Source organism: Orbicella faveolata, unplaced genomic scaffold, assembly GCF_042242905.1.
Source record: "Orbicella faveolata isolate gen_17 unplaced genomic scaffold, um_ofav_v1 contig_26, whole genome shotgun sequence".
Classification (NCBI taxonomy): Eukaryota; Metazoa; Cnidaria; class Anthozoa; order Scleractinia; family Merulinidae; genus Orbicella; species Orbicella faveolata.
The window spans coordinates 1,997,066-2,012,020 of NW_028301554.1; the positions used below are offsets into that span (position 1 = coordinate 1,997,066).

The 14,955-nt window shown below is 38.0% G+C and overlaps 1 protein-coding gene, 1 long non-coding RNA gene and 1 pseudogene across 3 annotated transcripts in view; all 3 read right to left on the minus strand.

Annotated features, from left to right (window-relative positions):
- LOC149107577 (nucleolar protein 6-like) overlaps positions 1-5,811 on the minus strand; it is a 35,556-nt pseudogene extending 29,745 nt beyond the window's left edge. The window contains exon 1 of the transcript XR_016208986.1: positions 5,748-5,811. The product of XR_016208986.1 is annotated as a nucleolar protein 6-like (transcript). The remainder of the gene's footprint in view (positions 1-5,747) is intronic.
- LOC149107578 (nucleolar protein 6-like) lies at positions 395-4,782 on the minus strand. The gene is made up of 5 exons (XM_089295480.1): positions 4,702-4,782; positions 3,095-3,159; positions 2,132-2,311; positions 1,147-1,318; positions 395-487 (listed from the first exon to the last, which is right to left on the minus strand). Exons 2-4 carry the CDS (start codon positions 3,125-3,127, stop codon positions 1,250-1,252), a joined length of 282 nt encoding a protein of 93 aa, XP_089151606.1. The 5' UTR covers positions 3,128-3,159; positions 4,702-4,782; the 3' UTR covers positions 395-487; positions 1,147-1,249.
- A 3,744-nt stretch (positions 5,812-9,555) lies between the features above and the next one.
- Positions 9,556-13,478, minus strand: LOC149107579 (uncharacterized). The gene is made up of 3 exons (XR_016208987.1): positions 13,090-13,478; positions 10,398-10,518; positions 9,556-9,623 (listed from the first exon to the last, which is right to left on the minus strand). It is a non-coding gene; the product is annotated as an uncharacterized LOC149107579 (long non-coding RNA).
- Between the last annotated feature and the right edge of the window lie 1,477 nt (positions 13,479-14,955).

The window sequence follows — 14,955 nt, forward strand, 5'->3', positions numbered from 1 at the left end:
CCTTCATAGGGAGGGCATACAACTTTCAAACTACATGTAATATAAATAATTTTTCACAGAGAAACACAATACAATTCCAACATCCCTTCCAACTTGTACAAGATAGTAGTTTATAAATGGTAAAAGTATCAAAAAATGTACCAGAAAATGAAAACTGTTCAAAAATCGAGATGAGCAATATTAAATGATTAAGATTAGATTTACAATCAATCTGTACGCTACAATATAATGTACAGCTGCATTACAAAAGTTTGTTTTCCTGACATCTTAGCCACTGATAATTAATTAAAAGTGACTCACAGGTTGTTTTGCCAATAACAAATTATAGAGTTGTAACCTACCAGCCCCATCCTCTGCCACGCCCTCCTTGCCATTGAACCAGTTCTGTCTGACATTATTCTTTTTTGGAGAAAACCTCTGAGGTCTGAATGTACCCACTGATGAACAGGGATGCAATTTGATGACAAACTGTTTCCCAGCTTTATACCTATGAGAGGAATCAGTTGTAAGCACTTTTTATTCAAGAAGATGTCAAATTTGCAACTTGTGTGAAACTTCCTACTGCACCTGTAGGTGTAGGGGTATATTATGAGTTATTGACCAAGGGGGAGGTCAAATAAGTACAAGGAAAGAAAAGACCATGTATACTAATATATGACAGTACACTTATCCCCAATTCTCTGTGATTTTTAAGGGAATGGCATTGTTTGACAAAACATATCTTCGGAGTCTGTCTTAAACAAAACACATTTTTGGAGTCTGGTCTTAGCAAATAATGATTATTGGAAACATCCTCAGAAATCTTTGCAGTGTCCTCCTGAAGAACCTTTGAAAGTTTGATCTTTTGATATACATGTAGTTGTGCCTTCTCCTAAAAATCTTGGCACTTACAGGTTAAAAATCTCTTGCCTGTGACTCGAAAACGTTGCTACTCGGCAGAGGCTAAAATTGGTTTTTCGGGTGGGGAGAATTTAATCCATTGAACAATATGAGACTCAGTGCAGGTGCAGGGTTACATGAGGGCGATGGTGATCCATTCGACTTTGCACCTGCACTCACCTTGCACAGTGGCTTTTACAACGGATGTTTCAAACCTCTGCGGAGGAGAGAGTACATGCAGTATTTAAGCGGTGTTTAGTTACTAACCTTTAGGCTTGACCAGAAGGATTGGTCTCAGTACCTCACCATTCATGTGCCTGAATTGAACACTTTCAAACAATGAACTCTTCATTAAATGTGCTGCTATGATTCACAGATATAACTCAGCACGTTTGTGATGGTATCTCAGGTTCAGATAGTCCTTCCGTTGAAAACACTCCTAATGCCAAAAAAATATTACAAGCTTGCATTAATTTCACTTAATTTCACTTAGTTATACACACTGTACGTGTATATATGTAACACGCTAGAAACTTAAAAAAGAATTCAACTTTGTCCGAGAAACATCTGTTGTATTATAATGCATTCAACATTGTACATTTACATCTATGTACAACGTACATGTAGTGCTCAATATTACATGTATTTGTGTACGCACAGTAGGACTACTCTGAGAATTAGCCTAGAAATGGACAGAATGTTTGTGTTGACAGTGTAGATCTATATTAATATACCATAGCTTATTTACATGCAGAAAGGCTATGACCTACTGAAGTTTCATAAAAGGATGTGTGCATGACAATGATGAAAATTTGTAGACACATAAAATTGCCATTGAATTTCACGGAAGTGAGAGATGGAAGGAGAAGCCATAAATCTAGCTAGTGAATGTACAGCACTCATGGTCTTTTCTTTCCTTCCATTAAAGCTTCTTCCGTTAGCTTTAATTCCCATTGTTTTAAAATAAAGGCTATCTCTCTCTCCACCTCTCTGATCACTGCGCTGGACTGATGACACAAACTACAAGTCAATCACCTACAAGTTCAATTACAACACCATTCATTTCTCCCTTTCAAAATGATAACAGTGAGATTGGAGGAACTCCAGAATGAACCTGCAGAAAGTACCTAGCCAACCCCTTGTAGCTTGCCATGTTCAAATTGTGTTCCAAAGTACAATGTACATGTACATGCATGTACAGTAGAGGAGCAAAGAAAGAACTAAAATGTCAAGCAATCATAAAACCTCTCACCTTCGGCATCTCCACAGCAATATCCACATTCAAGTCTGGTTTCGTTCCTGTCCCAAGAAGATAACTTCCAACAACTTTGACACTCTCTGGTTTCCGAAAACAGAACTTTCCTCTCACGGGTGAGAGGGTTGGGGGGAGAGGAAATCTGGTTCCCCTTGGAAGACATGAGTGGTCTGCCACCTGCAGAAAAGTAGGTGGAATAAACTGTTAATAGACCATATTCGTATACCTTGTGTTAGACTGGAACTAGCTTGCAATGGAGGTTCACGTTGGGAATATCATAAATAAACGGCATGCAACGCATGCAGAAGCGATGAAGTTTAAAAATTGTTCCTAGAAGATTGGAACATGAGCAGACAAACTGATTCTTAAACTTTTGGGTTAGAAATTTTAGGGGTTTACATTTAGGGTAGTCCATTGGTGGTTCATTCAAGTAGTTCATGTACCAGGTCTATCTTGTTAGTCCACGTGCTAGGGGTCAGTGAAATGTACCAACCCAAATAAAAAGCACTCCGCTGAAAAGTTCCTCTCTCTGAAATCAACACCTTACTATCTTTAAAGATATTTGGCAAAGCTAATTACCTCACCGGAAATTAATTTGTTGTTTTAACCATATACTTTTCCAACAGAAAATCATTTTCTCTTGACTTGTCATATCCCGTGTGCGACCCGCTTCAGGGAGTGGGTCATGTTTCCAGCTCCCAGTTGGCTTGAGAGCTCAGTCAATTGGTAGAGCACTGCACCAGTATTGTAGTGGTCATGGGTTTGAATCCTGCTAAAGACTGTTTTTTTTTTTTTCAGGCTATAATTTCACAACTGCTTAAGTTATGCATATAACTGCGATGATCATGTCTTCATATGTAGTGGAACCCTGTTAATCTGACAGTCAGTGGGCCACAAAAATCTTGTGTACAGCTGCAAGTATTTTAATATATATAATTCAAATCTGCAGAATCAGCTTACCACATTCCCTTCTTCAATGTCTTCTCTGGTCATCGTTATTCCTTCTTTAGTCCAGTCAGTGGATCCTAACATGATTTTAACGAGCATTTCAGAAATAAGAAATAATTATGAACTATTAGTTTGAGTGTCGTCATCTCTGTCAGATAGATCACAACATCTAGCTAAATATCTGGCAATTTTTTCAGGGGATCCCAAATGTACTAAGCACCATTGAGGAAACACTCCTTTCTTTGTCTTAGTAGACTTAAAGGGCCTCCACAGACTAGACACTTAGTTGTTGACAACTATTTGTTTAAGACAACTAAATTAATTTTTATCAACAACTAATTGTGTCCATAGCGAGCATTCCACACATTGGAGTGTTAGGTGTCGATGTCCAAGTCAGGTCAGCAAGACCTTGAGAACATTCACTATGCATGCTCAAAACACAATAAGCATGTCAAAGGTGTGTCATGTTTTGATAGTTGTGGACAACTAAACCAATGATTCAGGACTACACACAGGAAAACTCGTCAAAACGTAGTTGTCAACAACTAATTAAAACCAGTTTTCCTTTTCGAAAATGGAAATTGCTTAGTTGTTGACAACTAAAAATTAAGCGTTTAGTTGGCGAAAGCTCATGTACATTTTTTAGTTGTGCCATAATATTTAGGTGTCGATAACAAAATAGTTGTCAACAACTAAGTGTCTGGTCTGTGGAAGTCCTAATAATCATATATTGGAGGTGTTCTCAACAAAAGGATAATAAAAGTCATTTTAATGAAACATACTAAATGTAGAAATGCTCTTGATTCCCCTTGATAAAATCATGCACAATGTACATCTTATCATAAATCAGATTTACATTGTTCATCATTTGATAATCCAATTGCATTCTTCTTAAAACAGAGTTTGCACTACGTACTCAGGAATGATAGGAATTCCATGTTTTTCATGGTACGAACTACTATAAAACTATACTATACAAAGCAGTCTTTTTCATGGTGTAAAAATTGATGCTTTAAAAAACACGGTCTGAGTATTTGACTTAACATTACCAAGTTAACTGATAGAATTTTCTTCTCCTACAAAATTCCACAAGTTTTCCAGGGGTAGGTTGGAAAAAAGAGAATTTTCAAGACATTTTCTAAGTCCTGAAATGCTGCATACGAGCCAAGTGGCTCATCAGACCAAAGCTTGTCCCAGTCTCTGTAGCATGAAGGGACTAGGAATACACTGCATTTCTACTCCCCCCTGGATGGAATGCTAGTCCATGGCAGGGTTACCCCCAGCATTAAGTTTGCCATTACCCATTTATATACCTGGGTGGAGAGAGGCACAGTGAGAATGAAGTGTCTTGCCCAAGAACACAACATACATGTACACAATGTCCCCCGGCCAGGGCTTGAACCCAGACCACTCAATCCGGAGACAAGCGCACTAACCATGAGTCCTCCCACGGGACTGAAAAGTACATTTTAAAATTCCAGGAGTATTCAATGACTTCTAGGAGCAGTGCAAACCATGTTAAAGGCTGAGCCTATTAATGATTATTTTTATTCTCGTCACTTAATGTCTCCTTGATAATGCATGAAGTTGTAAGGAGAAATCATATGTTGATTGCTTACCAAGGAACTGCAGAAAAACTCTCAGAATCTGGTATGAGCTCACGTGCTTGTTGATCTTTTTAACTGACAGTAAATGAGAGATCAACAGACACTAAAAATCCCCCACAACGGCCTCGTCCCTGTGTGAAGAATATTAGAAAGTGGTGTCACCACTTACACCTCAGTCCGAGTTAACTATAAAATTTTACAAGACAAGGTGTAAAATGGAAACAGAAAATGCCAAAACCTGATCAAGTTCGCACTGATGCGCCAAACTTTTATTAGAGCCACTGCGTCTTTCATTCCTGGGAAATCAGTGATGCACTTATACAAATGGTGAAGGTGCTGCTCCAAGAACATGTCCGACAACACCAAGGCATTGTAATGAGGTGTTGGTATTCCTGTGTCTAAAAACATAACACAAAACAAGAAAAGAATTATTGTTAATAGAGGCCACAACATTGCAAATAAATATTAATACTTGTTGTACATGTAGCAACGTTTTATATATAATATGTACTCAATGGTTTAAAAAGTTACTTTTTATACCCAATGTGTGGTTTGAGAAAATATCCATACCCACCCTAGAGCTTATATTTGTTGAGAGCATCGTAATTTGGAAATTCCCAGTATGTGGGAGATCTCAAAAGCCAAATATTTTATAGAAAAGTATGAAGTTAGACTGGAATTTCTGGAGGGGTGGAAGGGTTCAACCCAAAAAAACCTTCATAGGGAGGGCATACAACTTTCAAACTACATGTCATATAAATAATTTTTCCCAGAGAAACACAATTATACAATTCTAACATCCCTTCCAACTTGTACAAGATAGTAGTTTATAAATGGTAAAAGTATCAAAAAATGTACCAGAAAATGAAAACTGTTGGAAAATCGAGATGAGCATTATTAAATGATTAAGATTAGATTTACAATCAGTCTGTATGCTACAATATAATTTACAGCTGCATTACAAAAGTTTGTTTTCCTGACATCTTAGCCACTGATAATTAATTGAAAGTGACTCACAGGTTGTTTTGCCAATAACATATTATAGAGTTGTAACCTACCAGCCCCATCTTCTGCCACGCCCTCCTTGCCATTGAACCAGTTCTGTCTGAGACTATTCTTTTTTGGAGAAAACCTCTGAGGTCTGAATGTACCCACTGATGAACAGGGATGCAATTTGATGACAAACTGTTTCCCAGCTTTATACCTATGAGAGGAATCAGTTGTAAGCACTTTTTATTCAAGAACATGTCAAATTTGCAACTTGTGTGAAACTTCCTACTGCACCTGTAGGTGTAGGGGTATATTATGAGTTATTGACCAAGGGGAAGGTCAAATAAGTACAAGGAAAGAAAAGACCATGTATACTAATATATGACAGTACACTTATCCCCAATTCTCTGTGATTTTTAAGGGAATGGCATTGTTTGCCAAACATATCTTTGGAGTCTGTCTTAAACAAAACACATTTTCGGAGTCTGGTCTTAGGAAATAAAAATTATTGGAAACATCCTCAGAAATCTTTGCAGTGTCCTCCTGAAGAACCTTTGAAAGTTTGATCTTTTGATATACATGTAGTTGTGCCTTCTCCTAAAAATCTTGGCACTTGCAGGTTAAAAATCTCATGCCTGTGACTCGAAAACATTGCTACCCGGCAGAGGCTAAAATTGGTTTTTCGGGTGGGGAGAATTTAATCCATTGAACAATATGAGACTCAGTGCAGGTGCAGGGTTACATGAGGGCGATGGTGATCCATTCAACTTTGTACCTGCACTCACCTTGTATTGGTCTATCTAAAATTGTATGTATTGAAGATATGTTATTATGAGTTTGCCCGTGAGCGCAAATTTATCTGACACTATATAAACCAAAATCCACCCCCAAATCTTCGTTTAAAAGCTGAAATTAAAAGCACTCCACTGATCCTACAAACAGCAAAGGAAAGCCGCAAAGCACAAGTTTCTCTCTGAAATCAACACCTTATTATCTTTAAAGATATTTGGCAACACTAATTACCTCACAGAAAATTAATTTGTTGTTAACCGTATACTTGTCATTAATGAACATTCGTATTGTCTTTACCCTGACAAAACGATTATCAATTGTTTAATCACAACCACTCTTTCATTGACAAAAAATATAAAACACACATTTCCAAAACTTCATAAAAAACTGAAAACTGCAAATGAATCGTACCCTGACTTCATTATCACTCCTGTAAACTGTATATTTCAGTGCTCATTCAATGCTCATTTAATTCACTTCAAGACTGGCAAAAGTACAACTGCGCTACCAGTCCGTAAATTTTATAGAGACCCTTCAGCTATCGCGTGTGCGACTTGCTTGTCTATCTAAATTTGTATGTATGGGTGATATGTTCTTATTACGAGTTTGCCAGTGAGTGCAAATTTATCTGACACTGTATAAACCAAAATCAACCCCCAAATCTTTGTTTAAAAGCTGAAATTAAAACCACTCCGCTGATCCTACAAACAGCAAAGGAAAGCCGCAAAGGAAACCCACAAAGGAATGCTACTCTCTCTGAAATTGACACCTTAAGGTTACAGTATACCTTCGGGTTGGCAATTTTCTTCAAATTTGGATTTTTGGGTCAAAATAGTGGTTGAAGAATAATCTCTAATTTCTGAAAAAATTTTTTGAAAAAGGCTAAATATTGGCCCTATGGCATGTATGCAATCAACCGAGACGATTTTCGCGGGAATTATCTATATGGATGTCACGAATTGACTACTCAGTTGATCAGCATTGTTGTTCTGACTACCCAGCATTTTTGGTATTAGGTGTGTCTCTATTAAGTTATAAGTAAACAAAGACCACGTTTAAACCATGGACCAGTTCGAAAAAGCACAAACGGTGAAGAACGAATGAAAATATATCAATGAGTGAACAAGCGAAAGTTCGCCACGCGGATGAAGCTATAGTTATTGTATAAGGCGGGCAAATATTCGTGGTAAGAGAAAAGAAAGGTTCTGTAAAAATTTCGGAACTTGACAGCAATAACAGGGATCCTGACAGAGACTCTTCTGATGAGTCCGATATCGACGAATCGTCGGACTCATTGAGACCATTTGAAATATTATCCATGCACAGTTGCCCACACACAGTTGCTCTCCGCGCTTTCTTTTGTTTGTTTCCTTCGTTCAGTCACTCTAGCGTTCGTATCCTTTTTAGTCTTACCCATTTTGCCAGACCAGCTTCAAGAAAAACCGAGCTACAGAAAAATTATCTCTCTGCCTTCGGTTCCTTGAGCGCATTGCGAAACACAAGAGATTTTTAGAGATTCGCGCGTAAATTTCACCAGGAGGTTAACGGTAGTAAATTTTCCCTGCACTGATTGGCTTAGTTATCTGAGAACCCAGTTGAAGGTGTTTGTGGGCGGAGTTTGTTTGCGAAGCAGAAGATTTTTCTTAGTGCTGTTTTCTCGAATAAATTTTTTCACTTGAAGCAGACACTTTAAAGAGTTATAACTCAAAGGGAATTTGTTCAATTGCTCTTAAATTTGGACAGTGGCTAGGTTAACATATAAACTACAAAAGCATGTCTGGGAATTGTTAATTTCGAAATACTTTATCTTCGAGAGTGATTTTTGTACGATTACCCCACATTTTTTTAATCCTATTTCGAAAATGTTCTGTAACTTTTTCCTGCAATTGAATATGCCAAAACGCAGACATGTTTTTTAAGCGCTTTGGGCCCTAAAACCGAGGAAAAAATTAAATTGGCGAAAGACAAAATTCACTTTGACTTGTAGCTTTCGAAAGGTGATTCGGGCGCTCGCATTTAGTGGTCGTGAAAAATTTGGCAATTCATTTTCTTTCAAAATTGTTGGTATAGTTTGATAGCCAGCTCTATAAGCTTTAATTTGATATAGGGGTTTAGGTATCCACAGCTTAAACTGCACGCGCTACATCACTTGCACGCGAGATACCCCTGAAGGTATACTGTAACCTTAATATCTGTAAAAATATTTGGCAACACTAATTACCTCACCAGAAATTAATTTGTTGTTTTAACTGTATACATGTCATATCGATTAAAAGCAGTCTGCTGATCCTACAAACAGCAAAGGAAAGCCACAAAGCCTTCCCCTATCACCTGTGCAACTTACTTGTCTATCTAAACTTGTATGTATGGAGGATACTGTATGTTCTTATCATGAGTTTGCCAGTGAACACAAATTTATCCAATACTGTTTAAACCAAAATCCGCCCCTAAATCTTAATTTGAAAGCTACAATTAAAAGCACTCTGCTGAACCTACCAAGAGCAAAGGAAAGCAGCAAAAGAACTCCCAGAGTGCATTTCGCTTCCACAGGGGGATAAATCGTGCATGACATAAGCGCACGGACATAAGTGCGACAAATTATGCGAAATCACTATCCAAAGGAATGCTTGCATGCCAGCATAAAGCGATGATGTCACACAATACGTCATTGCTTAAAAAGGAATGCATTCCATTTGCACTTGAAAAGACAGATTGAGAAGTTAACCAGAAACAGAACCAGATGACATGCAGCTTCCATAGACCTATGCTCCATACAGGCAGTGGAAGGGAATAAGTCAAGTCAGTTGACTTATAAGGGGGTTTTAGAGTTACCAACTTTGGGTTGGGGGCTAATCAACTTCTTTATTGAAGTTACAACTGTAACAGCTCAGGCTGCAGACTAACTGACTTGGGGGCTTAATGACTGGGTACCATAATGCTTTGGTTCATAAACTGCCATGAAATACATGTAAACATGCTGTGATGTATCAGCCAGTGCAATACATGATCCATCCAAGACACCCTTAGCTAACCTCTTGCTCCTTTTTCCCATCAGGTAAAGACAGCAGTAGAGTATTCAGCTCATGCAAAATGTCATCCAGAGCTTTATTTCTGTCTTTCTTTGGTTACACTTCAGAGAGAAGCTCGGTTATCTGGTTGGAACAATAATAAAAACACTTTTCAGCCTACAACAACAACAACATATATTACTTATATAGTGCTTTTTCTATAAAAACAGTCAAAAGTGCATTACAATTAGACAAATTCTTACAAATTACAAATTGAGAATTAAAACAACCAACACATAGTAATACCAAAATGTGATAAAGACTGGGAATTTACATGTACTGCATTACTTAATGCATACCTCACTTCTAAATCTGTACTGCAAAATGAATCAAATTATGCTCTGAGGGACTTGGTTAACAAACTTGTTGTTCCCTTACCAAGAACTAACTACATGAAAAATAGTTTTGGTTACAGCAGCGCTGTCACAGTGATTTGGGTATCCCCGTGTTTTGGGTACCCCCGTGCCCAAATCCCTAGTGCTTTGGGTAGCCCCGTGCCCAAATCCCTAGTGCTTTGGGTATCCCCAGTAGGGATACCCAAAACACTGGAAGCATTAAATACCACAGACTGAGGCAAGTGAAATCATCCAATATTCTGCTGAAAAACCATTCATCTTCTTACAAAGCTTTGTCTCAATAAATTAAAACTTTCTTAATCTTGATATAAACACATAAAGTTGGTGAAAATAGTCCAAATTTATAACGGACTGTCTGATCCGAGTCCGCAGTAATATTATAAACGGCATACAAAACACATTCATGTGCCAAAGTTCCTGTGGATTGAATAAAATCAATATGCAAGCAAAAACACCGCGATACGGCCGTCACGCAATACGCAGGTCTCAAGCTGTAACTGACCTCTGTGTACGGTTGCCTGTTTGAAATAAACTTTGTCTTAGACTTATTTCTTTGTCACTCTTTCCTTGACCATCCCTCCAATTAGATTTCGCCATTAAAGCTGTTTTTTCTTCTGAGATATCTATAAAAAATGCAAATAAAGTAGACAAGACTAACTCCTTTGAACACTGGGAAAGTGCATGGGATACCCAAATCCCTAGTGATATGGGTATCCCCTTCCAATATGTTTGGTTGTTATCGTTTCTTTAATTCAGGGTAGCCAAATCGACTGAAGATAAAAAGCTAACTTAATACAAAGACGCAAGTCATTCCAATGTGGAAAGGACTTAGAAATGCTAAAATGTAAAGGGGTACCCAAATCCCTAGTGATGTGGGTATCCCCCTCTAGAGTGTTTGTTTGTTATCGTTTCTTTAGTTCAAGGTAGCCAAATTGACCGAGGATTAAGTATCGGTCCATATAAGAAGGATAGCACCACGCGGCAAGGAATGCAAAAAGGTGCTAACTTTTGTGCAATTTTGCTATTGTTGTACCATACTTCTGATTGGCTTAATCAATAAACTCTACCAAAACTTCAGATAGCTGTTTATACATTAATGCGTAACTGATCAACTATCTTCCTTTCAACAAAACCTGTTCTGAGTCTAAATACCACAGTAATCCTACGTGGGGAACATTAGAAAATTGGAAGCTTTTATTGTCTTTGTTTACGACTGTTGTGATTGGTTGAATGTTTTAACACAAAGGAAACTACCTTTCAAAATAGAGTTAAAATACATTTTATTTCATAAACCTTCTTTCCATCGGTTGATTCATTCTACGTATGAAAACACAACCGTTTTGATGTGGGGAAAGCGTATTGCCACAGAATAATAGAAAATGCTACAGTTCTTATCTGGATCATTACTTAAAAGGCAAAGCAAAGCTTTTTATCTTCTCTCAATTTGGCTACATTGAACTAAAGAAACAATAACCAAACATATTGGAAGAGGACAGCCATATCACTAGGGATTTGGGTATGCCCAACATTTTGGCATTTCTAGTCCTTTCCTCATTGGAATAACTTTCATCTTTGTAAGTCTGCTTTTCCTTTTAACATTCGGTCCATTTGGCTATCATGAATTAAAGAAACGAGGACAAACAAACTCTCTGGAAGGGGATACCCATATCACTAGGGATGTGGGTATCCCCAACATTTTGGCATTTCTAGTCCTTTCCTCATTGGAATAACTTTCATCTTTGTAAGTCTGCTTTTCCTTTTAACGTTCGGTCCATTTGGCTATCATGAATTAAAGAAACGAGGACAAACAAACTCTCTGGAAGGGGATACCCATATCACTAGGGATGTGGGTATCCCCTACAGTTTGGCATTTCTATAGGTCTTTCCTCGCTTGAAATTGCCTTTCCTCTTGGTAAGTTTGCTTTACCTTTTTATTTTCAGTAGATTTGGCTGCCGGGCCTGAATTAAAGAAATGATAACAAGCAAGTATATTGGAAAGGGATACCCATGTCACTAGGGATTTGGGTATCCTACTTCTATTTGTTTCCCTATCCAAAGATTAGCCTTGCCTACTTCATTTAGATATATTTTGGTTTTGTCTCTGAAACAAAAAACTCCTTTAATCGCAGAGGGAACTGTTCGCTGGCAAAATCTACTAGGAGGGATGGTCAGGAAAGAGCGACACACAAGTCTAAGACAAAGTTTATTTGACTAGCAACATACATAGAGGTCAGTCACAGCTTGAGACCTGCATATTGTGTGACGGCCGCATCTCAATGTGTTCGTTTGCATATTGATTGAATTCAATCACCGCACTATCCAAGGTTTAAAAAGAGCCTTTCTCCTTTAAAATAACATACATTTCAAGGGTTATCGAGAGGCGACAAGCGCATGTTTATACAAAGATCTTTGGCACGTGAAACATCGTTGTAACTGCGGACTCGGATCAGCCGACAGTCTGTTAGGAATTGCGACTATTTTCAGAGACATATTGTGTTTATATCAAGCAAAAGAATGCTTCAATTTATTGAGACAAAGCTTTAAAAGAAGATAAATGGGTTTTGAGCAGAATTGTGGATGATTTCACTTGCCCTAGTTTTACACTTTCAGTGTTTTGGGTACCCAAAACACCAGGGATTTGGGCACGGGGGTACCCAAAACACTAGGGATTTGGGCACGGAGCTACCCAAAACACGGGGATACCCAAATCACTGTGACAGCTGCGCAACCCTTTGGAACAGCTTACCCTGTGACATTGGAGAGTTTGACTCATTAAATCAATTTTGTAAACGCTTTCTCCATCATAATTTTTAAACACATGGCATTCATGGAAATCAGGTTTATAAGTAGAATATTGCTGTTAGTTAATATTATTTTAGGATTAGAATTTTAGCTTTAGGATCTTAGACATTTTATGGGAATTTGCTGTACCTGATGAATTTTTACCGTGTATAAATAATGATTAAAGATTAAAGATTATTTTCGTATCAACAAAACTTAGAAAGATATTGCAGACAACTTCAGGAAATGTTGAACGGCCTTTCTTTTTCAGACTTCTAACAACGCTTTCCTATTGTTTAAGCTTACGTTTGCAGCTGATAACAAATAGAATGAACAGTCAAACGAAAACAGCCACTTATGAATGGATCAATTCTCAGCTGGTTTGCATGCACATGCCAAAAAAAGCTGTTTACCTCGATAATCAACGCCGTTGTTAAGCTTCACCACCACAGGGCGGCCTATAATTTGCTTCAGAAAGTCACTTGGAGTTTGTTTTTGGCTCATCTTTGAGTTTGTTTCGGATGAACCAAGATTCCTTCAAGATGGCGTCCGCGAACTCGACCCAGTACTTTCGTCCGAGAATTACCAGAACATGTCAAGGACTTGCATATTGTAGGACGCAGGAACTTAGCCGACGTTGACATCGAAGTAAGCGATCGCGTAGAAATATAGTGGGAAACTAACCCTGAACTAAGAACTTAGGGGCAGATCTAAGGGGAGGGTGCAGGGGTGCGCACCCCCGCTCCCCTGACATGACCTGCTGCTTTCTAATACAAATGGTATTCTGCCAAAAAAAATTTACAATCTGTTTACTTAGTGGTGCAGCCCCTCCTAAAAAAAATCTAGGATCTGCCCCTGGAGCTTTTTTACCATTATTGCGAACTTGGAAACATAAGTTGATGGTTTTCGTTCGAACATTTAGTTTGTTTACTGCAGTTTGTTTACTTACGCAGACGCAAAAATAGCTGAAAAAAAAAACAACCTTCAAAATGCATAAAGATTGCGAATGACAAATGTGAACTTTGCACAAAAGAGAAAGATATCTTGGCATTACAGAGTGTAAGCTGTTCGTGGAAGTTGTTTCCTGTGTCAAAATTTGTTTCCTAAGAAAACAAATATTGAAGAAGCTCCAGAATGGTGGTAAGGTTTGTTTTTCAAGACGAAACCGGTAAATCTCCAAAACCAGTAATAATTAATACTACTTGCGTGACAAAATATGGCGACATATAACGTTGGGAATTTTCCCAGCGACACTTTCGAGGTTTCACTTTCCAAAGAGAATTTCCTCATGGTATAAAGTACAGTTTTATTTGTTCAGTGTATATGCATCTTGAAAACAAGTTCTACTTAAATTCAATAGCGTAATACTTACTAAGTGTCTCCACATTTAGATAGCTTCAGTCTAAAGGTTTGTTTTCTTAGGCGAGGCTGGAAAACCGGCGTAACAGTTGTAGCAGGTGCTGTTTGCGTGACAAAATATGACAGTATTGGGAAAGTCCCTTGCCGAGTGTTTCGTGGATTCACTTTACAAAGTGAAATTCGCCATGGTGTAAAGCACAATTCCTTTTGTCTCGTGTACTTACCTTAAAAGTTTAAAAACACAGTAGTCTGATATCTTTGTTATCCACAACAATAAGGAAATTGATTAAAATGTAAGTGACCAAATCCTCCAGAAACCCTCACAACTGTTAAGTACTGAAGCTTTAATGAAACCAACAAATACCACGCTACATCGAGCACATGGCGAACCTAATCCAAAAGCGCCTACATCTGAAGTAACAGAACGTAAACGAGGCTACTGACGTACCCAGCCTCTTATAAGGCGGGAGTACAAAATACACCACAACAAATCTATACTGATGATGTAAAAAGAAGTTCATAGGCGAGGGGCCTGTCTCCATATGTTGCATATAACTTGTTTTGTTCATTGTTATAAAACTCATTGTTATAAGTCTCTTTTCAATACCGGTCTTGGTCTAAATGCAAGCGCGTTGCCTCCGAGAAATTAATATCCTAATTTGTTAAATTTTAAAAGGGATCTTAAAACACTAGGCAAAGCCAAGAAAATCTTTTTGACAACATTTAGACTCGCTCAAAGCCGGTCTTGGATGAAGATGAAGGATTATAACAAAGTTTTCACAAGTTAGTCTGGTTAATTTTGAAAACCCACAGGGTCACCCAGGAAAGAAAAGCAAAGAACTAATTTGTTTCAGTAATAACAGTTGTTCTAATGGTAGAAATGCTGAGGAACTGGAGGGAACCAGCAATGTCAGCACTTA